Source organism: Ambystoma mexicanum, chromosome 7q (genome assembly GCF_040938575.1).
Source record: "Ambystoma mexicanum isolate Mex_15411 chromosome 7q, UKY_AmexF1_1, whole genome shotgun sequence".
NCBI classification, from domain to species: domain Eukaryota; kingdom Metazoa; phylum Chordata; class Amphibia; order Caudata; family Ambystomatidae; genus Ambystoma; species Ambystoma mexicanum.
This window is the reverse complement of record NC_090941.1, coordinates 1,072,577,587-1,072,603,303: the sequence shown is the minus strand read 5'-3', so window position 1 is coordinate 1,072,603,303 and position 25,717 is coordinate 1,072,577,587. Positions and strand designations below refer to the sequence as shown.

The 25,717-nt window shown below is 48.5% G+C and overlaps 1 protein-coding gene across 3 annotated transcripts in view; it reads left to right on the top strand.

Annotated features, from left to right (window-relative positions):
* LOC138528629 (uncharacterized) overlaps nt 1-25,717 on the top strand; it is a 306,819-nt gene that overhangs the window by 195,690 nt on the left and 85,412 nt on the right. For all 3 annotated transcript variants that reach the window (XM_069640439.1, XM_069640438.1, XM_069640440.1), the window contains 4 exons: nt 8,046-8,120; nt 9,472-9,620; nt 9,830-9,944; nt 14,603-14,807. In XM_069640439.1, the coding sequence (XP_069496540.1) occupies nt 8,046-8,120; nt 9,472-9,620; nt 9,830-9,944; nt 14,603-14,807 (544 nt within the window). The remainder of the gene's footprint in view (nt 1-8,045; nt 8,121-9,471; nt 9,621-9,829; nt 9,945-14,602; nt 14,808-25,717) is intronic.

The window sequence follows — 25,717 nt, the reverse complement described above, 5'->3', positions numbered from 1 at the left end:
CAGAAACACAAAGTGGAAACACACTAGATTGCCACAAGGATACTGCGAGTCACCCTCAATATTCAACAGAGTAATACAGATGGATTTGGGTAACATTGAAGTAGAAAGCACAGTGTTGCAGTATGTAGACGACATAATTTGCAGCACAAACGAAAAAGGATGCAGAGAGGACTCATTAAAGATGCTGACAATATTGGCTGAAAAAGGTTACAAGGTAGACATGGAAAAATTACAGTACTGTCAGGAACAGGTACTTTACATTGGTCAGCTCATATCCCAACATGGAAGAAAGATTGCACCACAAAGAGCACAGGCCATTTCAAAAACGCCATTGCCACAAACAGTGAGGGAACTGCAGCAGTTCCTAGGTCTGTGCAACTACTGTAGAGCATGGGTATTTGATTACAGTTCATACATAGGACCCCTGCTTTAGGGGTTAAAAGAAGCTAACAAAGTGGAGAAACAGTTGGGGTGGACAATGGAAATGAAAGAGGCTTTTGATCAACTGAAAGATGCGATATCAACTGCTCCAGTACTGGCCACCCCAGATTATGAGAGACAATTTTTCATATTTTCACATTGCGACTCAGCAGTAATGAAAGCAGTGTTGGCTCAAAAAACAAGCATGGGCTACAAACCAGTAGCGTTTTACAGCGGCCACTTAGATCCTGTAATGTTGGGTCATTTCCCTTGCGAACAAGGTCTCGCCGCTGCTGCTTTTGCGATAGAAAAAGCGTCAGCAATCACCATGGGGTGCCCAACCACACTATTTGTGGAACATGCACTATTTGCAATATTGAATAAACCCAAGTCCACCCTAACCACGCAGAGGGCATCAGGTTATGAGATCATCTTATCTAGAGCTGAACTATCAATTGTTAGATGTAGCACGGTCAACCCTGCAAGGTTTTTAGCAGAAGTAATTGAAGAAGGAGATTATGCACACGATTGTACGCAAACCACTGAAATGTACTCATGTGCTAGAAAAGTTGAAGAAAACGCACTAGAGGGAGGTGAGCTCCTGTTCATTGATGGGTCATCAACAATTGACCAAAAAGATGGGATAAGGAGGACTGGGGCAGCAGTGGTGAAAATGATGGAGGTACCGGTGTGTGTGGCAATGAAATGTGTGCAATTACCACAGCATTACTCTGCTCAAGCGGCAGAGCTAATTGCTCTGATCTTGGCGTTGAAGGAAAGCTTTAATAAACGAGTGACCATATATTCTGACAGCGCATATGTTACGTCCACTGTCCACTCAGGGCTGTCAAAATGGAGAAGAAGAGGGTTTAGAAGAGCTGATGGCACTCCAGTGCAACATGCTCTTTTATTGGCAGAACTAATTGAAGTAATAAACAACCCCCAGGAATTAGCCTTGGTCAAGTGTACTGCACACACCAATGGAGAAGATCATGTCTCAAGAGGGAATGCAGCAGCAGACGCACATGCGAAGTATGCTGCATACTTTGGTGAGATATGGAACCCCCCAGAGTCAGACAAGGGGAGAGGGAGGGGAATGGCTAAGGAGATGTTGATAAGAGAAGGGTACACCCAGCTCCCAGCCACACAGATAATGGAGCTACAAGCGGCTGCACCAATGGCAGAAGAAGAAATATGGGTAAAAAGAGGATGCACAATGTCACCAACTGACGCACTATGGCGCCAGGGTAACACTGGAAAAATTGTAATACCACTGGCACTATTGAATACCGCCCTGAGCCAACTACACCACCCAGCCCATACAGGCAAGGAAGTAATTGCAGCACGAATTAGGGAAGACTGGTTTTGCCCCGAGTTAAATTCTCATGTGTCAAATTTTATAAGTAACTGTCTCACATGTCAACAGTTTACGGCCGGTCACACTCTGAAGGTGATAAAAGGTACTATACCCCGGCCAGAGGGACCCTTCCGACATCTCCATATTGACTATGTTGATATGATCAACGTATGTCAAGGAAACAGGTATATGATTGTAGTAGTATGCCCATTTTCGAGGTGGATTGAAGCAGGGCCATGTTCACACCCAGATGCATTCAGAGCAGCTAAATTCCTAGTGAGGGAGGTCTTCCCCAGGTGGGGGGTGTGCGAGGTACTGCGGTCAGATAATGGCCCACATTTCGCAAACGAAATGTTCCAGCACATCACGTCCTTATTGAGCATCAAGCATAAATTTGCATGTGCATACCACCCACAGGCCAACGGTATATGCGAACGCCTGAACGGCCTACTAAAAGAGGCAATTGCAAAAATACAGCAAACAACGAAAAAGAGTTGGTTGTATTGCCTTCCGCTAGCCCTATTTAAGCTAAGGAATAGACCAGGTTCCGACCACCACCTCACCCCTCACGAGGTGGTTACCGGACGCCAAATGCGCCTTCCTCTGACACCAACATCAAGAGCATTCACCGATCACGATAGTACTGCCACTGTTTTTGGTGATGAAATGTACCAATATGTGGCTTCTTTGATTACTAGTGTAGTGTTTGTGTCTCAACAGCTCGAGCGCACACGGGGCGGGTCTAACAGTGATCAACAAGAAGAGGCGGATAAAGAATTGGAAAAGGAAAGACTGTGTAAAATTGCTAAAGGTGACCACGTGCTACTCCGCAATTTCAACAGGAAGTGGAACAGCCCACGTTTCACTGGCCCCCATCTGGTAGAGGAGATATCAACGAGAGCAGTAAAGCTACAGGACAAACGTGCCTGGAATCACCTATATGACGTGAAGATCTACAAACTCCAGGCCCGCCCCAGCGCCACCGACAGGGCCATCGGAAGAACGACAACAGCGTCACCAACGGAGGAAGAGACTTCTGCCATTACTGACGGCTTAAGTGTCCCCATACCCTGTCAACCCCCACCCCCATATCCCCCAGAGACAACTAATGGACCCACCCACCCCATGGTCACACGATCAAAGAGTAAAGAGACTTCCGCCAGCTAAGCCCCAAACCCTCTGCCCAGTGGCCCTCTACCCACTACAGTAACGACCAAACTGAAGGACATTGTTTTGCACATATACACATGTAAACACTTGAATGTTCTTTTTTCTTTTCTCTCGCACATGCAGGTACTGCGTATTATTGTACTGTTAAGAAAGTAAGCTAACTAACAAATTCACTGCCCAGGAGTAGATGGTACCCTCAGACGATAACTACCCAGAAGAATTGTCGCACCAATTTGTATATGAAGTAAGAAGGCCAACGTACCTGAACAAAAGAAGGGTACGTGTTTACTACACAGCATTCCTCTTGGCCATAGAATATTCAATGCCCCACCTCCACCCATACTTGCCTGCCCTAAGAGATAGATCACTTAGAGTGGCGTGGGAACAGTTCTTCGCCTGGGCACTGAATGACTATCTGATAGGGAGGGCTTAAATAACAACCACTAACCTTAATAACAAACACATTAAGAATTTTCAGGCGGGCAACTTTAACGTCGCAAGAATAAGCTGCCCGACTGCAGCAAGGTAAGAGCAAAATACCGGTGAAATTAGCCTTTGTAATAAAATTGATAGGGAGTTTGATGATCACCGGGTTCTTGGCTGCCTCTGTATGGCAGTACAGCTATGCTATGAATATTGTTGCTGTACCCAGAAGCTAATATACCCCCATCCCCAGCTGCAACAGGTGTTACGTCAGGTGGTATTAGTATAATCCCACACAAAGATAATAGAGTTAAACGCAGCACATACTCAGATAATAAAGGTATTGGCAACTACATACAAGATTCAGCGCACATCTCAAACAACATGTGGTATCAACACATGACCCACATAGGTAAGCAGAAAACAGAAGACAGCTGCTACGTTTGCTCATTAATTCCATATGCCATGAGCGCTTCTCGAACATTTGTTGCCACAGAAATAGATGACAAAACAGCACGATGCATAATATACCTGGCACTGTTCCAAACGAAAGGAAGATTTCAAGGGACAGTGGTGCAACTGGTATGGAAAACACGAGACACATATCCATATGAAAACAACTTCCTCAAGACTTATTTAAGTTACCACAAGAAAAGTTTACATACTGAAGCCTTCAGATACATGACAAGTGGTCCTGAAAAAGGAGAAACAAAGAAGGTAACACTACAGTACCTACCATGTGATTGGTATGCCACCGAAGTTCCTGGTAAAACAGGATGTTGGGAGAGGCCACTGGTGACGATAACAGGGAAGGTGTACTTGGACAACAAATGGGAGATAGGAGTGGTTGGCAGCAACATGATAACAAAAGAAACTATTTCAACTATCGATGGACACAACCACAGATGTTGGACGACTTGGATCAAGTACGTACCCATGCTCACGTGGATAGAGAAGGATGAAGACCCAATAATAATACTGCCGCTAACTGCGCCTAAGGTATGCTACCAACATAAAGGAGAGGTGGACGTAGGATATAACACCAATTGTGCGAGCGTAATGGAGCTACCTGAGGGGGGAGCAGGAACAGCAGTGATAATGGACCATTACTGGGCCTGCGGAGAAAAGGCATACCACACGCTGCCCCCCCTGTGGAATGGTATATGCACAATAGTGCACGTTAATGTACCATCACTAGTGGTACCCCAGAAACACGTGAATATGGCCAACTTCCCCAAAATGGATGAAGGGAACGAGAGGAAGAAGAGATCTGTACAACCTCAGAAGGGGCCAGAGAACAAAGCCAACAGCAATAATACTGTCCTGAATAGAAAGAAAAGACAAGGAGAACCTCTGACAGGAAATTACCTATGGGGTAGATCAGAAACAGCACTCACCTCAATTCCGCCAGAACACAGACTATTTAGCAGAGCAGCAATGTTCTTCTCCTCAATAATACATCCGGGATTACAGGCTTACGCAAATGCAAAATGGCTCCAGATAACTAGATGGGAACTAATGATGACCATCAATTCTACAGTGAATGGATTCAACGCAATAAAAGAGGAACTGCGCGCAGTGAGGATGGTGGCACTTCAGAACAGATATGTACTGGACCTCCTCACAGCAATGGAAGGAGGAGTTTGCGCAAAGATAGGACAATCGTGCTGTACATTCACCCCTGCCAATGATGCTGACAACGGTACACTGACAGAGGCAGTTTCACAATTGGCCCAGATGCATTCCAAAATGATGGATGAAAGTAAAGGTGTAAAAAAGGATGAGAGCTGGTTTTCAATATTATGGTCATGGATGCCATCCTGGCTGTCAGACGGACTGAAAATTATAGTTGGATGTACCATTTTGGCTGGAGCTACACTGATCATAATAAGATTTTGGAAAGCCCGGAAGGCACGCACCACAGACGAACTGATTGAAATGGCCGGTATGCACCCCTTGATGCCAGCAGATGATGGCCAAAACACAGGCATGATAATACAAGAGAGAGAGAGAAGTTGCGCAATCAGATCACCACCAACCACCTGGACCCACCATCTGTGAAGCTCGAAAACCCAAGAAACCCAAGGAGCTACATAGGGAAATGGGTATACTGCACTCCTGGAGGAACCTGTGAATACATGTATTGGTCATTTGAGGACCATGTTAACCACTATGGACATTTGGGAGGAATAACTAAAATATGGAGAGTGAGAGGAGATAAAGAAAAGGATATGTTTGTGGTCGACAAGTCGACCAGAGGGGGGACTGAAGTGGGAGAATGGAACAATAGGCTCCCACCAATCCCCTCTCGCGCTTGGCCTAGAGGATCACGGCCTAGGCACCCGCCACGAGATGAGTTTACCCATCTACCAGACGACCAAATACCTTGGTACAGGAACTTACGGATGTGCCCACCTACCTGCCCTACCTGCCCAGCAGCTCGCCCTACCCAGGCCGACACCTGCAACATGGATCAACTCGACTAAACCAACACATCGTTAGAGATGCCATGACGACCTAGCCAACGGTCACACCTGCACAACCATGCACACTGGACACTCCTACACCAATCTACACGAAGAATATACTCAACGCTATGAAGTAGGTGACGAACACATCCACGGACGTGCATCTTTATTATTTTTCACATAGGCTTTTAAGATGCAGAAACGCAAGACGCACGATGAACTTATCTAAATGGCTTGCTCACGCTTCACATAAACCCTATAACCTAAAGCACCTGTGCACTCAACGGCTCCATTTATGCACCTGATTCAAGTAGACCACAAGCAAGAGCTTCCATGAACATTAAAATGAACAAGAGTCCGGTTGCTGATCCTGCAGAATGAGCTCGGCGAAAAGCAGACAGCCAAGCCACAATGTTGCAATCTCGCACGTCGCACACCAACGTCAAGGTCGCACCTGCAAATTAAACAAGGCACACAGTGGGAAAAACACTATTAATTGTGCAGAATTCGGCCTCAAACACGGTCCCGCCTCACGTGACCAAGCCAAACCTGAAAGGATGCCAAGCCTAAGAGAACGGGGGCACCTGGATCCCTCGTTACAAGACACAGGCAGATACAAATAAAAGACTCAATGGACATCTGCGACAGTGGGAGTAGTCGGCCTACCAGCCTATGAATAAATCCTCGCATTGTCTACACGTACCCATAGTGAAACATTGTTGCAAATGACAGGTACACCGCGAACTGGGAACGGCGATGGTCCCAGGCTGGGAGGCTCGCGAGCGCACCAATCAGAACATGGGGCTCTTATCACTGACGCCATTAACATTGACCAATCCTCAGGGGTCTTCATGTAACAATTCTCATGTATCTAATTGCAGGGACAACCCAGGTATACCACCTGGCTGACCCTCAGCCACTAATACCCTTCTCTATATGTATGCTATACTAACCCTACCACTCAAGTAACCAATCCAGAGTGGAGATAGGTTTTTGCTAACTTTTCGAAGTGACGCAAGTAGCGCGTCATACCAAGGTAAAAAGGGCCTGCGAGCCCCACGATTGTGTGTGTGTCAGGACGGACGCGTACGGTCCTCGACCCATCCCTGCCGTTTGTATAATAAACAGCAGAACCACCTTGCTTCTTGCGTGCGCCTCATACTCATTTTTGTGATACACGGGAGGAGTTGGGGCCTCCCTGCCCGGAGGTCCGCAGACGGCCCAGCCGACCCCGGCAGAATTTCCCCCCGACAGTAATCTGTGACAGGCCCCACATAACTGGCATACGCATGTCTGGGTTCATCCCAAGGTGATTGGCAGATGGTGTGGAAACTGGTTTGTGACATGCCCCACATAATTGGAATAAGCATGGCAGCAATCATATAAAATGGATTGGCAGGTGGTGTGGGAAATATTGACTGTGGCAGACCTCACATAAATTGAATAAGCATGGCTAAGCTTGGCGGATGGTGTTGACACTGTGCTCTGTGTCAGGCCACACACAACTGGAATAAGCATGGCTGGACTCTTACCGAAAGGATTGGCATATGTTGTGCATACTGTGGTTACAGTTGGTGCCATATTTCTGGGATAAGCAAGGCAGAAATCTTACTGAAGGGGTTGGCAGATGGTGTGGACACTGTGGTCGGTGCCAGGCCCCAATAACTGGAATAAGCATGGCACCATTCGTATAAAAGGGATTGGCGGGTGGTGCGGGCAATATTGGCTGTGGCAGACGCCATGCAACTGGTATAAGCATGGCTGTGCTCATCCCAAGGGGATTTCCATATGTTGTGGGCACTGTGCTCTGTGTATGATGCCATATTTCCGGGATTCGCATGGCATCACTCTTACAGTGGGGAATGGCAGGTGAACACTACAGGCTGTATCAGGCCCCACAAAACTTGAATTAGCATGGCAGGATTGCTACTGAATGCCTTGGCGGAGGGGGTGGACACTGTGTTCTGAAGAGGAACCCACATAACTGGAATACGCATTGCTGGGCTGTTACCAAAGGCATTGGCAGGCGGTGTGGGTACTGCTGCCAGTCAGTCACCATACATATGGAATACACCTGGCACGAGCACTTAACATCAATATTGGTAATCAATGCTGAAACTGCTCTTAGCAATTGTGCTAATAGTCATTAAATGTTTTTCTCATTTTGTCCTATATGTCCTCTGATTTTGGTTTTTGCACATTAAAAGTTCCCTGGATGTTTTTGAGGAACAGGAAGGAAGCCAAGATCACCCAGAACACCATACTAAGAAGAGCAAATGTAGGTAAGTTCATTGGAGCTGGTGGTGTTCTGTGTCCTGTAATGAAATGAAATGATATTTTATTTATATCGTGCTCGTATACAAGTGTTTCAGAGCGCGACCAGGCAAAGGGAGGGGAACAAGGGTGAACAAAAGAAATTCAGCGATCTTGCTATGCGCAGTGACATTAAGAAAGCGCAAGTGCATGGAAAAGGGAAAAAGGGGAAAGTGCATGGAAGGGGGAGAAGTGGAAAGTGCGGAACAGAGGATAGAACAGAATAAATAATAAATACAATAAATAAAGGCGATAAACCGTGGAACTGCAACCAGCAAGTGGCAGGTGATAGATTAGTCAGATAGGGTATATTTGATAAGTGCAGAAGAACAGTGGGAGGGGGACTGTATGGGTACAGATACAGAAACCCAGTGCAAGGGGTGGCCTTGAGGAAGTGCACAAGGGTGGCAGGGTGAGCAGGTATCTGGGCTGAATGACAGAGGGTGATCAGGTGCACAATGCCAAGAGAGAAAACAGATCAACAGGGGACAAGGGGGGCAAAGGCACAGGCAAAGAGGAAGGTCTCGAGGGGCTTCTGGAACCGGAAATGGTTCGCCTCAAGTTTAAGGTGGCTGGGAGGCTGTTCCAAAGGGAGGCCTCAGCAGAGGACAGAGATCTACCCCAGCTTGTTTCTTTGCAAAACGACTGACCCTGAGGGAGTTGGGGGTAGAGGAGCGAAGGGCTTGTGAGGGGAGGTATTTACAGAGGGATAGTTGAAGCTATTTTGGACCCAAGCCCCAGAAAGCCTTGTCGACAATGCAGAGGGTTTTAAATTTAATCCTTGCATCCACTGGGTGCCAATGAAGGGATTTCAGAGCTGGAAAGATATGATCCCAGGGCTTGAGGCCAAGGACAAGTCTCGCAGTCCTGTTCTGGATTAGTTGTAAAGGGCAGAGAGTGGAGGCAGGTAGATTTACAAAGAGGCTGTTACAGGAATACAGCCTAGAGAGAACCAGAGCTTGGGAGACAGTGAGCTTTTGACGGAAGGAGAGGAAAGGCAGAGTACCTCTAAGGAGGTGCAATGAGAAGTTTGACTTTTTGGAGACGCCAGAGATGTGTGCGGAGAAGGAAAGTGTAGAGTCAAAGATAACCCAGAGGTTCTTAGCCTCGCAGGTGGGGGTAGGAGGAGGGCCAAGTGAGGCCGGCCAGAGAGAGAGGGGAAAGGATGGAGAAGGTGTACCAATGAGGACGATCTCAGTCTTGTTGGCATTTAGACAAAGATCGTTGGCGGCACGCCAATTTTGAATGGCGATTTTTAATGGCTATACAGCCTGTGTATGTGTATGCTATGGATCTTTATTCTGTATTTGTTGTTTGCAGTCGCATCCATCTTTTGCGGACAACCGGTGGGAGGAATAGCATGCAAGAAGTTACAGTGGACACAAAGCCTTATAGACTGTGTTCATGTTTTTCTGGATTTGTGGCCCATCCGCGGAAAGAAACTCTGCAGACTGCACTCCCATCAGCAGGTAACAACCCCCCTACACCACATCAAACAATGCAATCTTCATTCATTTGGAAGTAGGAAATATTGCCACATTCCTGCATTATCTGAATCTCAAGTGGGTGACAACCATTGCCCTTAAACACTATTAGATGTGCAAATTGCTATTGTCACAGTTAAAAGATCTAGATTATTTTAAGAGCATAAAGCGCTTTCATCCGTTCCTACTCACAGGGCCTCGCGTTGCTGGTAGTGGTGAGGAGGTTCGTGCATGTGTTCAGCGCTGCTCCTTCAGTCTCGATGGATTGGGGATTGGAAAACATGCTTCAGTAGACGCCACCTATCAAAGGTATGGCTTGTCATACATCCATTCATTCACTCATTCATTTTCAGCGCAATGAGCTTTGTCCTGCCGTACTGTCAGGTATGATTTTTAAAAAACAAAATGCTAATGCAGCGCAAGCTGACGTACCGGTGTGTCCAGCCCTGGGTCACACCTACAAAATCCAAATTAATCACTGGTGGGCGCCGGGGCTCCCAAAAAGAAGTGGGGCCCATCGGCCGGTGCCTACTTGGCATAATGGGTAATCCGGCACTGGCATACTGTACAAATTAGTACTTTAAAGCCAAGGCAGTGGAATAAGATCAGGTGGGGCCGCTTTTGTGTGTATGTGGACCTCAGCCATCAGGAGGGTTTTTGGGGTTTGTATTTGCATTCCCTTACAGGGCTTCATAGTGTGGGGAAAGTGGCTGCTGGCGCCATATATTTGATGGCTGTGGTGTCTGTGCTAGCTGCACAGGTGGTGCTGAATGTGTGCCCAACTGGTTATTGGGTAATTAATAGTCAGGCTTCAAAGTATTTAAGGTTAAAGGCATTCAAGCACAGCAAGCGGAAGTCGTCGTCGAGCCAGAGGTGTATAACCCCGGTAGTGGCACTCTCCGTTTAATGTGGTACCCATGCTCGTCTCCATTTGTTTTAAAATGCCCCTTTCCTTGTTGTCAACATTCATTTTTATTTATTTTTTCTTGTGTTTTAGTCAAAACAACAGTTGACTTTTCATAAAAGTAAACAAAAGAAAAATACAATTAATTTATCATACATCCAGCAAAAACAAAAATAGATTAAAACGTAGTTACTCATATAGATGAATATAAAAATAAAGAAGAGGAAAAGAGAAAACATAACCATAAACATGAGCAAAGCAAAATACAAAATCACTAATATCACAAAAATGTTTTCACTAAAAAGTTCTAAGTTCCTCCTCTTCAATTAAACCGACAATTCTCGGATAAATTATCTGACCATAAAACATTTTTAAGTAGTTTATAACTCCTATCACATATGCAGTCTCACCAGATTCAAACCCTTCAACAATTTAACAATTTCAGTTTTCAATAGAGTTTAATTTTCAGAAAATCCCCATTCCCAAAACAGTCTGTGGTCGACCACCAATCTTGGCAGACAAATCTAGACAAATATTGGAATTGCATTCTCAGTGTTCCTGTGCAATTCACAAAGAGATGTTTCAAACATTGCGAACAGGCATCTTCACATAAGTCACACTTATCATTGGGGAATTCATCTCTTCGTCTCATGTGGCATATATCACGGGTGTGCAAAAAATTCAAACAAAATCTTAAGAAATCGGACCTTACCCTAGGGTCGGGGGATTTCTTCAAATACATTGGAAGAAAGGATCTGGGTTTATCAGTAGCAGTTAAGGATGAAGAAACTTTAGAGGATCCCATAGCTGCTATGGTCCTTATCCAATGCCACCTTTTTAAACATTCCTTGACTTTCATCAGATTCTCAATCGGAGTCTCTTACGTACAGTTAGCCTCCAACAAAATTTGTGTACAGAGCATCTTCAGGGCTGTTAAGTACTGATTCGAACAGTCCTGAAGAGCAATAGAGACATCCTCATATAATCACAATGGGGTGTGGGGGACCAGAATCAGTCTATAAAGAGAAATCCACCTCCACTCCATCCATGCTCGAGCAACTGCAGGCCCAATTCGTACATTACACATGCGATAGGTACAGACCTGGGCAGACAGAAAACACACTTCCATATCCTGCCCTCTGATCTGTTCCAGTCTAATAGATGGGACAAAGGATTGGTATCAAAACCAAACAGCGCAGGGATGACTTTACCCACAAAATACCTGATAACAGGCAGGTAAGAGAACTTGCAGAACTTATTTAGAATTTTTTTCATGTGAGAGCTGAACTGCATGATCTTGCCCTCACGAATATCTGTCGCATGGGCTTTCGTTGGGAAAGATCTAACCATTGTTCCCAAATAGATTACTTCTTTTACTATCGGAATGCTCTGATCGTCCATGCGCCACCTCAAAAGCTTGATGCCCTTCAAAGGATGTTTAAATATCAGAATCTTTGACTTAAGGTGGTTAACCTTCAGGTCACTGAGTACTGCATATTTTTGAAGTGCCGCAAGCATTCGCTGTAGGCCTATGTGTGTGTAGTACAAAAGGACAATCTCATCGGTGTAAGACATCCAATTTATTTTAGTTCTTCCAATCTTTGGACTCGCCAAAGCTGATTCCTCCAGCCACTGTGCCAAGTCAGACATATATAAAAATAAAAAAGGGGGCGATAATACACCACTGTCATAATCCTCTATGTGTTCTAATAGGACTCGATAGTTTGCCAGATCTATCTAATCTAATTTACAGTTCTGAGTCCCTGTGGAGTTGGATGACAATAGCAAGCAGATTTTCTTGTATTCTCAAGCCCTCAGCTTTTCCCAGCGATGCCCCCTGTTGATCCGCGTCAAAGGCTTTTGACAGGTCTATCCTTACCCCATATAGGGGAGGCCCGGCTTAGAAAAGGACCCACAACTCATGAAACTCAAAATTAAACAATTCAGGGTGGTTGAAAGACCTCAACAGAAACCTATCTAATGTTTGGATTGGATGCCCTTTATTTTGGACCATCTTTCCAATTCTTTTAAAACCAGACCTGAAAATATTTTCCACGTCCAGAAGGGATATAGGACGATAATTTGAGGGAAGCATACAGTTCCCTTTTTTATAGATGGGGAATTATTATTGCTCTTCTCCATGAATCTGGTATTTTTCTAGTGGTTATTATTTCTCTAAATAGGGCTACTAGCAAGCGGGACCAGAGCACCGGATCAGATTTTAAAATCTGATTACTCAATCCATTTGGTCCTGCCACTCTTGACACTGAAGATTTTTTTTTTATTAGTGTTTTGATGACATCCTGGTCATTTCTAATTCCCAGAGTACCACACTAGGGGGAGAAAACATTTCTTGTTTTGCAACTCCATATAAATTGGAAAAGTGGCTTATCCAAGTTACCTCCTGAATTACCCCGTCTTGTAGCGTGTTGCTCAAGGCATCCATCCAGTTTATTAGGGACCAATAATTGCGAGAATTTTTCAGACAGATGGCTTTTAACATTTGCTCCCCATCTATCTGAAGATGCTGGTATTTGTTCGACCTAGACCAATTCCTGTAATTATTTCTTATACATTTGGCCTTATTCGCACGCACCAACGTGTCGCCAATAGTTTTTTTCAGCAATCTCAACGACTTTCTCATTTTCCTTTTTTTGACCCATGTCTTATCATCGAAATGATGAGTATGTTTTATTACAGGGTGTGAGGTCACCCTAGTAGGAGGATTAAGATCCCATAGGAGCCTCACAAAATTCCTTGGGTTGCCTAGGGATTTTAAATCATGATCACTCAGGGCATTCATTTTAAACACCCCTTATTCTAAAATCAAGGAGTCCGTAAACATTTACAACACCCTGATGCTTGAAAATGTCTTACCTGCACAAGACAACCAGAAATCTCTGCATATTGCCCTACTTGTCTTCACATCACAGAATTGTTATACCTTCTGAATAAAATGTGCATGTGTGCATGCATTACACTGTTTTAGGCTTATGTGGTGCAGCAGTGAAGCCATTTACTGTGGAGAATAGCCAGAATGAGGGGCTTTGGAATGCTTTTGGCCCCTTCCCAGTGAGTTGTGACTTGTCAGGGAAAGGGCTGTTAGCACTCTCCAATTCACACTTGTCTGCCCAGCCCGATAATAAAAGATAAGACATCAAAGAAACAGACTTGGGGAAAGAACTGGGGACTGTGGAGCCCAGCTATGGCTTTTACATTAGCTCCACTTTGTTACTTCAAAGCCCTCGTTAGCGCCAACCTGCATTATGCAACAAAAAAAACAAGCCTTTTGTTATGATTTGAGGGTGGCAGACATCCATGTTTTACACATCAAAACATCACTATTTTCCTCGTTTTTGGGGACGTGTATGCATACCACACGTCAGTGCTACCACCGTGTGTATAAGCCTACCTAATTTTTAGAAAACAAGCTGTACACATTTCAAAACATTTTCAAAAGAATATGTTTGCATTTATTAAAGAGTAATCTATTGTAAATCCTGGGAAAGGATTTCAATTTGAAACAAATAACAATTGTGGTAAAAATATGCACTTTTTCTTAAACGTATCTCTACGGTATGAGTAAATAATCGTTTGAAAATAGTTGAAAAAGGTGTACTCAATACAGTGAACGTGAAAAGAGATTTTTATGGCAGGCTGCATTGTGGCTTCTTTGCAAAATCAGAGTTTGAAGAAAAAGAAGGAAAGGAGAGGAGGGGCTGTGGGGGGATAGAAAATCCAGGTTACACAAGCAACAAGTGGCGGTTCAGGTCATAGGGTGCGTGGGGTTAAAGGGAAAAGCAGTGCTACGAAGAAAGATATGTGTGAGGAACCTGAGAAGTGTGGGGGGCGCACTAAGCTGAGAGATCTGAAGACAAGAAAGCCTTTAGTGGTGGCTGGCTGACAAGGGATACAGATGACGGAACCCCGAGAGGCAATAGGATCCAGGGCTAGGCAGACGAATGATGCCCAGGAGCCATGTATCCTGATTGGCTCTGTGGAGTCCAGAGTTCTAATGTTTAATATTCCCCACTGGCTTAGCATTTCATTTGTTCACTTTCAGATATCAGCAAGAGCTTGGAAAGAAAAGAAAAACACCTCTAAGATGCATCACTATATTGGATGTGGCAAAAGCAGATGTAATGAGCACTCTTAGCAGCGACGACTCAGCTGTAACCATGGAGCGAGCATGCACTGTCGTGCAGTACCTGCAAGCTCTGCTCGTGCTTAAACATGTCCAGCAGAGGGCAGTAGTGATGAGACTGAAGGTAGGTAGCGTCTGTCATGATCGCCTGGCTCTTCCCTACACAGCTTCCAACCTTTCACTCTGTGGAATATGTATGGGCTTCTGCATTGTCTCCTTCTGTCACTATTACTGCTCTTTAGTCCTGTGTGAGGCCCTGGTGTACAGAACTGCATGGTTCTTGCTTTCTAGTAGACATTTCTCACAATGCAAGCAAAAACCCACCCATTATAAGATTACCTGCATTAGAGAAGAATCACTTCACAAAGCAATGAGTACTGGTCACAATGTGAAACTGTATGTGCATATGGGTACCAGCACTAAGGATACATTTCATGGCAAAATAGCCTAATATTGTGCAGGTTTGCAGTATGGTGTGTGGTGGTTATTTCAGCAGAGGGTGGAGTGTGACGGCTTGAATGGGTTTGTAACCCAGTACGAGGGCCATAAGAATGCCAGAATTGGAACACAGCATATTCTTTACAAGTGTTCAAGCACCATTTCCTTAATCTTGTGGTGGGAAAGCTTTGCCCACCTGTATATCATACACCGACTCAAGAAGCTTAATTTGCTAAAATGGAGAGACAGACAGAATGCCACTGCACAGAGAAGCTGCAGAATGTTTGTTAGTGTATGGGGAGGCTTCCCGGCCTGACCATTCACTCAAGTATGTAAAGACGTTATGCGATCATTTCTGAGGTGAGCCACTGCAACCACTCAGAGGTTTGTGGAGGAAAGGCGGAAGGGAATGGCTGCAACTGATCATGTGTGTTTCTCACCACAAATGCCACGAAGCACCAGCATCTTGTAGAATCTGGACGAAGGTCACCATCTTAATGGCTTCTGTCAGCCCACTCTATTAAGTGGGATTGCTTGGTACTAAGCAATTAGTGTATTACCTCAAGAAAGAGTCTTTGGAGAGGGGGTCTTCACCTAAAGTGAGGTGCCTGTCCCCAGGGGAGGGGTGACGTGCGGGGACTGGGGCTTAAGCAGTGTCACAATCACTAGGGCCACATTTCTGTGAGGAACTATTTTTGGCGGCCTTTTAAACCCCTCCGATTTTTATTAGACCTTCAGTGAAGTGTGTGGGCCCTAAGTTGTTGACTACTTGCTATGTTAAAATAACGTACAGACAGACATTAAAGACATCAAGGTGAAATAGTAAAATGCCCTCTTAGATAGGGCGAGGGATTAAGTGAGGCTGGATGAGTTCAGTAGTCCAGCCCCCGGGTGGCTCGTAAAGTTTTATACGGACCACAGGATGCTTTTGAGGTTCAGAGGCCAATATCCATGTAGATGAAACAAAGGAGTTGGAGAATCATTTCCAATTGGTATCCCTGCGTGCTCTTTGGGATATCCTGTTAGGAGGGGTCGACCGGTTTCGAATGACGTCCTTATTTGTCTTCTTCTTCAGGACCAGATGGTTGACTCTGTATTGCATGAGATCAGCATTTAGGTGGATGTGGGAATGTATCACCCCATCTACCTAGAGAGAAAACCCAAAGACTGGTTTGGTATATATTCTAGAGTAAAGTATTTCTTCTTATCTACATATTAGCATTCTCAGGATAATTCTCATAAGTTATTACTTCTTGTCAATTGACATTATAAGATGGAATCAGTTTCCCACACCTATTCAAACTGCAGAGTCACTTCTATAGCTCGTTATCACCCTTGTGTGTGAATTACCTCATACCACAGGCCCGGTGGTGAAGGTCTGGGTGTTTTTCAGATGGCTGTCCAGTGATTCACAGGTTGCTGAAGTCTGGAAACTAACCCGTTTGGGTCAGGGCACTCCTGGCAGAATAAAGTACAACAGGTGCCTGTTAAAAAACTACCAGGGTTGCTGTCGTTGGATTATATATTAGTTGGGTTACGTGTCTATTAGCACTGCCGGGACATCCCCCATAGTGTGCCGGTCATACTCGTGCCAGCGGTGTGCGCAGGGGTGCTATGGGTGCTTGCTTTTTGCAGGATTATTATTTTCTAGTCTTATGGAATGCATCCGAGCCGGTTCTGGTGGTAGGGCCAGCTCTTCCCAGCTATTCTCAAGCGAGCGGCATATCAGCTCAGATAATGTACATTTTGCGTGTGAGCTATTTTCAGGAACAACGCCTGTCATTCCATCTCGCAGCTGCTGTTATGGCGTGTCCATCCATGCCTGGTGCCAACCCATTAACAGTGATGTTGCGAGTGCCCCATGTCTAGACACGCTCAAACAAATTCCTTGTCATTTTCACAATTTCTATGAGGGCCCCCCGCTCATGAAACACCTTGCGTGGTCACTGCGCATGCATGAATACTAACTTTAAGGAAGGCATGGTTATCAGACAGACGACAGACACAAGGAGTACAATTCAAGGGTGTTTATTGAACAGTATATGGGTGAGAAAAACACCTAATCGAAACCTAAATCTAAGATGGGAGGAAGCTACGGCCATCGTAGTAAAGAAAACGCTGTCCTAGCGGTGTTGTGTCAAAACAAAAATGGCCTATACTAAAAATACCTATTGCCAAATCCTTAATCTATATAACAAAAGGGTGTGGAACAATGATAGTATAACAAAAGAGTGTAGCGCAAACTGAAATGTCCAAAAGGGTTTCGGTAGTTCAGGACTGCTGAACTAGTGCACTACCTTCCCCACGTTAGATCACGGACAAGGCGAAATAGTGGCTTGACTGTGAGCACCCCATGAGTCTACAGGCATCAGGAAACAGTTTCTTCAGAAAAGGCAGGATCCCTCAAATCAATGTCTTTTGCTTGGCGTCACAAGACTTCTCCCAAGCACGCACCATGCAGGATTCCCCTCTTCCCCGGCTTTCTCGTGACACCCCTTTGTTGGGTTCCCCTTCGTCTTTACACCACTGTTCAGTCACTTTATCAAAATGCGGGATTCACTTTCCCTTGCTTTCACTCTGTGTCCCTCCTTCAGGTTCACTGTAGCCTTCAAAATCACAGTTAAGTTAACTATACCAGCTCCACTAGCTTATAAAACTCAGGAGATCTTAATGTCTTTTTAAACAAATATTTGATTCACTTTCAACGATTCACTCGGGTCCCCCTCTAACGGGCTCAGACCTTCCTCTGTACGCAGTTCTGGCTTCCCTCGACCGGCGTGAGCCGTCAACCCGCTAGCATCACACTTGTTACTTTGCAATTTTTCACACTTTCACTTCAAAGTACTTTCCAGTACAATACAGAGACTTCCGATAGGCGATTGCGTTTTGCCAGGTCACTGTGTTATATTGTAGCAAGTGCGTTTACTTTCAACAATAAGGCTTCTCTTTCTGACGGCTGCCGTCCTCAGCGCAACCCACAATACTTGATACAGTTCAAAGCTTTATAGCGGCCTCCTCCCCCGAGGCCTTCTGGTATCTGCAGTTCTCAGTTAGCATCACAGGGCTAACAATTCCATAGGTTTGCTTTATACTTCGTTTCACCTTCTGTCAAAGACCTTTGACTGTACGAGGAGGGGCTTGTACCCTTGACTTTACCCTTGTTTCACTATTCCTTCATTCTTGCTACAATGTGCTTTCGCTCGCGGTTTCTCTGCAACTCAACAAGCACTTCAAATGTTATTGTCCTTTTCATTTATCAACACAAGCCAGTCTCCCATGTCACTCACCGGCAGCAGCTGATACATTTTATCAAGACCTTCCGTCTGGTCAAGGCTTTTGGCCCAGCGCGGCTTGCCTTCTTTCAAGTCCTCACACATGAAGGAGGTACAGCCATGACCTTCTGTATTAGCAGGCAGATGCCCCTTTGGGATTCTGCAGCGACCTTCACCCTGCAGCTGGTAGGACCACAGCCTTTCATTGGCCTCCTGGTCCCGTCTGCTCTGCTTCCATGGTCGCATCACCTTCCCAGGATTTCCTGCCCTTCTGTTCTGCTGGTCTTGCTCACTTCGGTTGCCCTTCTCACCTTGCTCTCTTGGTGCTCTCATGTTCTGCCTTTTATCCCAGTGGTGAAATGTGACAGGATTCAGGTGCGAGTCATTAAGGTTGAGTGCCTGGCTCTGCCTGACCATGATGTTGGGACATGGCAAACGTACTGGCTGTGTGTGAGTCTGTCTTTCCCTGAAGCGTTTTGTCCGTGCAGCAGAGTGTGTGTAGGAAAGTGGGGGGGTGAAGTTCCTAGATAGTACATGGAATGAGGGTGTTCTACAGGGAAATGGGAGCATGGATCCCGTGTCTCCTCTGGGTGCCCCACACCCACTTCCCAGGGACCCCCCATCCAGGTGATCCTCCTGCACTGGTCCACCCATAGGAACTGGATCCAAAGCCGATGGCCGTGTCCTGGCCACCTGGATGACAGTTCACAAGGGACTGAGCAGTGAGACACCTTTTGGTTTCTCACACAACCCATCCCCCTATCTCTTCCAGATACCAAATCCATTACCTTGCTCTGAGTCCTGGCTCTTTCTTCAGCTGTGGAGAGTTTGGAGGGGACCTGTGTAAAGAGGGCGATTGCCTGTTAGCAGGAAGGAAAAGCTATAACACAGGAAAACAACCTGCCAGGTCCACATTGCAAAGGACATAAAGACAACTTGAGCAATCTTCCCACTGACATCAGGTTTTTGAAGAATTCCAAGTTAAAGAGGCTTTGCAGTTGGCACTGTTGACAGAACTAAGGCGGCAGAAGCACTGCCATGAAAGCCTCTGCTACCTTTGGAGAGATGAAAATATGACTGACGCTACTGTCTTCCCTGTAAGTATTGTCTCTACCGCTACCAGAAGGAGGGGAAGGGACAAAAGAAGCCACCTCTGACATAGGGCTGTTAGGGAGAATTCTCATAAATGTGCTAATGCCTCTTACCTTTTGAGACCTCCAGCAACTTTGCTGGATTTCCAGGATTTTTCACCTGGAAAGAGTGTGAGCCTTTTTTCCCACTCTTTCATGTATTTTGATGTGTGTTTTACTTTTGTGTTTTTGCATATGGAGTTTTAGACAACTCCATTGGCATTATCTTTTCTCCAGCATGGGGTCTGGCATGGATTCACATGCTCATGAATATTCCCCGTTGTCAGGCTGGGAATCCTCGGTAAAGAAAAAACCAGTATCAGTTTCGTTTCTGATCTGACTTTCGTAGTAATAACCAATCATGGTCTCTGCGTCATACTGACCACAGCCAATGACTGCCCTCTACCTAAGCCCCACCTCTGGCAGCCATCTTCAGATTTTTACCGCACGTTCATGTGTTGGGATCCTCGTGCTATTGCTCTCGAGCGTTGGTGCTTTTTTTTCACGTTTTTTCTCAAAAACTTCGTTTTTTCGGTCAAAAGAGCCTCAAGCTCCACCGACTCTCTATCCGATCAACGGGGACCCGTGTCGGATTCGTCTGCGCCCCTCAAGGGTGAAGATTTCGTCGGGCTATGCTTTTGGAGGACTCCAGAAGCTTCTCAGGCCCGGTCATGGCCCAGGAGAAGGGAAGCTCGACGCCCGGAAAGCTGTTCAGGGTCTGCCCTGGATGCCAGCTGCAGAACGTCTTCAAGGAGGACGAACACTCTTTTTGTCTCTACTGCCTACATGAGGACAAGACGCACGTGGAGAAGGACTGTGCGTTTTGCGGCAACATGTCGGAGCGGACCATGAAGGACCGCCATCAACGTCTCGCCAACTGGCTAGAAGGGAAGAGCCCGTCCGGCGAGAAGAAGAAGAAGAAATCTGAGCGGTCTTCTAAGACGGGGGTCCAACATAAGGCCAAGCACCGCGAGTCCGCTGGCACCGGGAGCGCCGAACGGTCGGGCTCTACGGGCGCCAGGCAGGGCGCACCCTCCCCGGCACCATCAACCACGAGCCAACGCTCTGGGTCGGGTAAGAGGAAGGCCGAGCACCCGGCGAAGCTCCTGGAGAGGCCCCGGTCGAGCTCGAAGGCGGAGGGGGAGCGAGGCAGTGTCCCCCCCTCAAGGATAAGGCGGTGAGCGCACCTAAGGTGGTGAAGGCCTTAATCCATCCGGCCAAGCCCTCTATCGAAACTGTCGCGGCGGCCCTGGCTCAGCCTGTGCAGGCTACACCAGTGGTGGTGACCTCGGGGCTCAGAGTCTCCCTGCCACCTCGGAGGGATTCCTCTTTTGTGCCCATTGATAGGACCCCCGTGAAATCCCCCGAGGGGAAGAGAAAGGGGGGGCAGGGCGTCGTCGTAGATTCGGCTTCAACCTCGGAGGAGGAACTGGTCGAGGTCTTAAGCCACGGCCTCGGCGTGGAAGAAGACCGGCCCGTCGGGATGGATCCCGACGCAGGTGACGACGACATCGTCGAGGGTACCTACGGGGCCCCTGATCGCCCGTCGGATTCCCCTCTGCCAGCACCGCAAGACAACTCGGCGGCCATTTTGTTGGCTATACAGTCCTTATGCTCAGAGATAAGGACGAGACTACCGTTGCCGACGGAGGAACCTCTCCCGTCGGGGGACCCAGAACCGGGACCTTCTGGTGTTCCCCCTACTAAGAAAAGAAGGATCCACCCTCCACCTCCTTTTCAGCCGTCGCGCCCCGTCCAGCCCTCCTCCCCGTCCACCCGAGGGGATGATACGGGGACTGACACGGCAGTGACGGGTACGGACGACGAGGTATACGACGAGGATGTACCGTCGTCGCCTCCCACCAGGGCTTCTCCGCCCGACGAGATTGGATCGTTCCACTCCATGATCACCAGGGCATCCGAGCTTTTTCAACTCTGCCCTGAGGAGAAGAAGAAGGAAGGTTTCCTTTATCAGCGGCGCGAGGCCAAGAGGAAGACGGTCCTCTCAGTGCCTCTATTGGACGACATTTGGGATGAGGGCCTCACCCTCCTCAAGAACCCTTCCACGACGCCAGCTAGAAGAGACCGGTACGAGAAGAAGTACCGGGTCCTGGACACGGCCCCCCTGTGCCTCCGGGCGCAGCCTACCCCGGACTCCGTCGTCTCCGCGGCGGCCAGGAAGAAAGCGGGGGGGGGGGGCGGCCTCCACATCGACTTCCCCACCGGACGGTGAGGGAAAGAAATTGGACGCTATGGGACGCAGAGTCATCTCGTCGGCAGCGACGACGATTAAAGTGGCCAACGCCTTGGCTATCATGGCCCGCTACGACAGGGAGCTCTGGTACAAACTGGCTCCCCTGCTGGACTTCCTGCCGGACGACAAGAGGACAGAGGCCCTGGAGATCCTGCAGGAAGGTGAGGTGGCTTCGGACCACGCCATTACCATTGCGACGGACATCGCCGACACTGGGTTCCGCCAGTTGGGCAACGGCGTTTGCCTTAGGCGGCGTGGATGGCTCAAGGCTACGGACTTCCGTCAAGACGTTCAGACCAGAGTCCTGGACATGCCCTTCGATGGGAACAACCTGTTTGGTAAAACAGTGGACGATTCCCTTCAGGCCATTAAAGCGGACACTGAGACGGCCCGGGCCCTGGGAGTTCTGCAACAACGACGGACGCCCTTTCGGAGCAGCGGAGGCAAGGGCGCCTCCAAAGGTTCCGGCGGCGGTTTCTCCACCTACCGTCAAGCGGCCCGCTCGTCGTCTCAGGAGGCCTATAGAGGACGAGGCAAGTCTGGCGGACCCCGCCGTCGTCGCCAAGGAGGTCAAGGCGGCAAAGCCTCGTCGAAGCAGGATTGAACCGGCCGTGGGGTCGGGCCCCCACCGAAGCACCCCGGTGAGAGGCCGGCTGGCGAGCTTCGTCAGCGTGTGGGAGTCCATCTCCACCGACCGTTGGGTGCAGGACGCCTTGGCCCGGGGCCACGCGCTCGAGTTCCAGAGAAGGTGCCCGCGCGTCCCCCCCGTGGCCAGGAAAGAACTTCACGTCCCTCAACTTCTCCTGGAGGTAAAAGCGATGCTCAGGAAGGGCGCCATCGAACTCGTCCCAAAGAGGCTTCGGGGCTCCAGAGTCTACTCGAGATACTTCCTCGTGAAGAAGAAGACGGGGGGGGTGGCGCCCCATCCTGGACCTGCGACGTCTGAACAAGTTCATCAAGGCGCAGAAGTTCCGGATGGTCACCCTCCAGCACGTCCTGGGTCAGCTGGAGGAAGGAGACTTCCTGTCGTCGTTGGATTTGGAGGATGCCTACTTCCATATTCCCATCCTAAAAGGGTGCCGAAAATTCCTCAGGTTTGTGGTCCAAGGGCGTCATTACCAGTTCAAAGCCCTCCCCTTCGGACTACGGTCGGCACCCAGGGTATTCACCAAGTGCCTCGCACCGGTGGCGGCGCAGCTGCGCCGCGATGGGGTCCACGTCTACCCCTACCTGGACGACTGGCTCATCCGAGCCAAGACGAGGGAGCTCGCCGTGGTTCACACGGCAAGGACCGTCCAACTTCTCACGGACCTGGGATTCTCCGTGAACTACGCCAAATCCCACATGGTACCAGCGCAAGACGCTCTGTTTCTGGGAGCGAGGCTCAACACAGTGTCCCTTCTGGCCTCCCCGTCGGAGGAGAGGACCAGGACCATCCTGGGCAAGGTGCAGCGAATGTTGGTGGCCGACGCGGCCAAGGTGAGGTCCATCAAGTCCCTCCTCGGAATGATGTCTTCCTGCATCTACCTCATTCCCATGTGCAGGCTCCGGATGCGCCCGTTACAGGAGTTCCTGGACGCGCGCTGGATCCAAACGACGGGCAGCTTCGAGGAAAGGATCACACTCGACGAGAGTTTCCGACGAGCGATCCGGTGGTGGGGCACCCGCTCGCATCTGACGGCGGGCTTGGACTTCCAGACCCCAGCCCACCAGGATACAGTGACCACGGATGCCTCCCTGTAAGGGTGGGGAGCGCACACCGAAAATCTGCACGCAAGAGGCCTTTGGCTCCCGACGGAGAAATCCCTACATATCAACGTCCTGGAGCTCCGTGCAGTGCTTTGGGTCCTCAGGTCCTTCCTTCCGTCCCTCAAGGGCAAGGTGGTGAGGATCTTCACCGACAACACCACCACCATGTTTTACATCAGGAAACAGGGCGGAACCAGGTCCCCAGCACTGTCCAAGGAGGCGCAGGACCTGTGGCATTGGGCCATCGCCCAAAGGATATTTCTGGTGCCGTTTCATCTGGCAGGGATAAAAAACACCATCGCCGACTCACTTAGCAGGGAGCTGCGCTCGTGCCACGAGTGGGAGCTACGGCAGGATCTAGTGGATCGCCTCTTCCGACGGTGGGGCACACCCCAGATCGACCTGTTCGCGACGGCGACGAACTCCAAGTGCCGGAGGTTCGCCAGCAGGTTTCCCCAGGTCGAGGAGCATGGGCGATGCTTTCTCGTTCCCCTGGGAGGGCCTGTTCCTCTACGCGTACCCTCCTTTGCCACTGCTAATCCGGCTCGTCAACCAGCTCAAGAGGTCACGGTGCAGGATGATCCTCGTCGCACCTGCGTGGCCGAGGCAGATATGGTTCCCGGACCTTCTGGACTTGTCGGCGTCCCCGCCAATCAAGCTGCCGGTGGACGCGGATCTACTCTCCAGAGAAGGAGGCGCCATCCTCCACCACGACCCGAAATCGCTGAACCTGCAGGCCTGGCTCCTGCAGCGCTAGAGTTTGGAGGATACGACATACCGGCCGACTGCAGAGAGGTTCTTGCAAAGGCCAGGGCGTCCTCGACTCTTAAATGCTACGGACACAAATGGAAGAGGTTCTCTGTCTGGTGCCTCGCACAGAAGATTAACCCTCTACGGATTACGGCCCCCCAAGTACTGCCGTACCTGCTGACGCTGGCCAAAGCTGGACTGGCACACTCGTCCATTAAGATTCATCTTGCTGCGATTTCCCGATACACCAGAACCACGGGGCGGACGTCCTTGTGGTCTCATCGTCTGGTGAAAGAGTTCATGAAGGGACTGTTCAGATCGTTCCCGCCGGTGAAGGCTCCGGCCCCGGCGTGGGAGCTCAACGTGGTGCTGACCAAGCTCATGGGACCTCCGTTCGAGCCTCTGCACTCAGCTCCGTTGAAATTTCTGTCGTGGAAAACAGCGTTTCTTGTGGCCATCACCCCCGCACGATGAGTGGGAGAGATCCAGGCCCTTTCCTGCAAGGTCCCGTACTTGACTTTTCACGACACGAGGGTAGTGCTCAGGACGCACCCCTCCTTCATGCCCAAGGTACCGTCGGACTTCCATCTCAACGAACCCTTGGTGTTGCCTGTGTTCTTCCCGTCGCCTTCGTCGCCGGCTGAGAGGACTTTGCACTCGCTGGATGTGGCTAGAGCGCTGAAGTTCTATGTGGACCGCACAAAGTGTTTTCGGAAGACGTCACAACTCTTTGTGAACTTTGGACCTGTCAATCAGGGGAAGGCTCTCTCGAAGGCTTCCATTTCCAGATGGCTCTCCGGCTGTATCATGTACTGTCACCGGTTGGCAAACCGACTGCTGCCTGGCCGTCCGAGAGCCCATTCCACCAGAGCGATCGCAGCTACCACGGCGTTCCTATCTGGTGTGCCCCTGCTGGACATATGCAGGGCTGCTACGTGGAGGTCGACGCACACCTTCACGAAATTCTACTGCGTCGACCGGGATTCCAGGGAGGAGTCCAGGGTCGGCCAAGCAGTGCTGCGCAACCTGTTCGCCTGAGGTGAGCCTGGTGAGGAGGTAAGATGCTTAATGTTGAGTTTGATGTGATGCTTAATATTGAGCCTTTGCCACCTCCCGTGGTTGTGCATGCGTGTACTGCTATGTATTCTTTATTCATGAGCATGTGAATCCATGCCAGACCCCATGCTGGAGAAGGAACAAGTTACTTACCTGTAACTGTTGTTCTCCAGCATGGGTCTGGCATGGATTCACATGCGAACCCTCCCGCCTACCCCTCTGCGGCTCTTCACTTGGTCATACTGCCACTTCACGTGCTTCCAAATCTGAAGATGGCTGCCAGAGGTGGGGCTTAGGTAGAGGGCAGTCATTGGCTGTGGTCAGTATGACGCAGAGACCAGTGATTGGTTATTACTACGAAAGTCAGATCAGAAACGAAACTGAT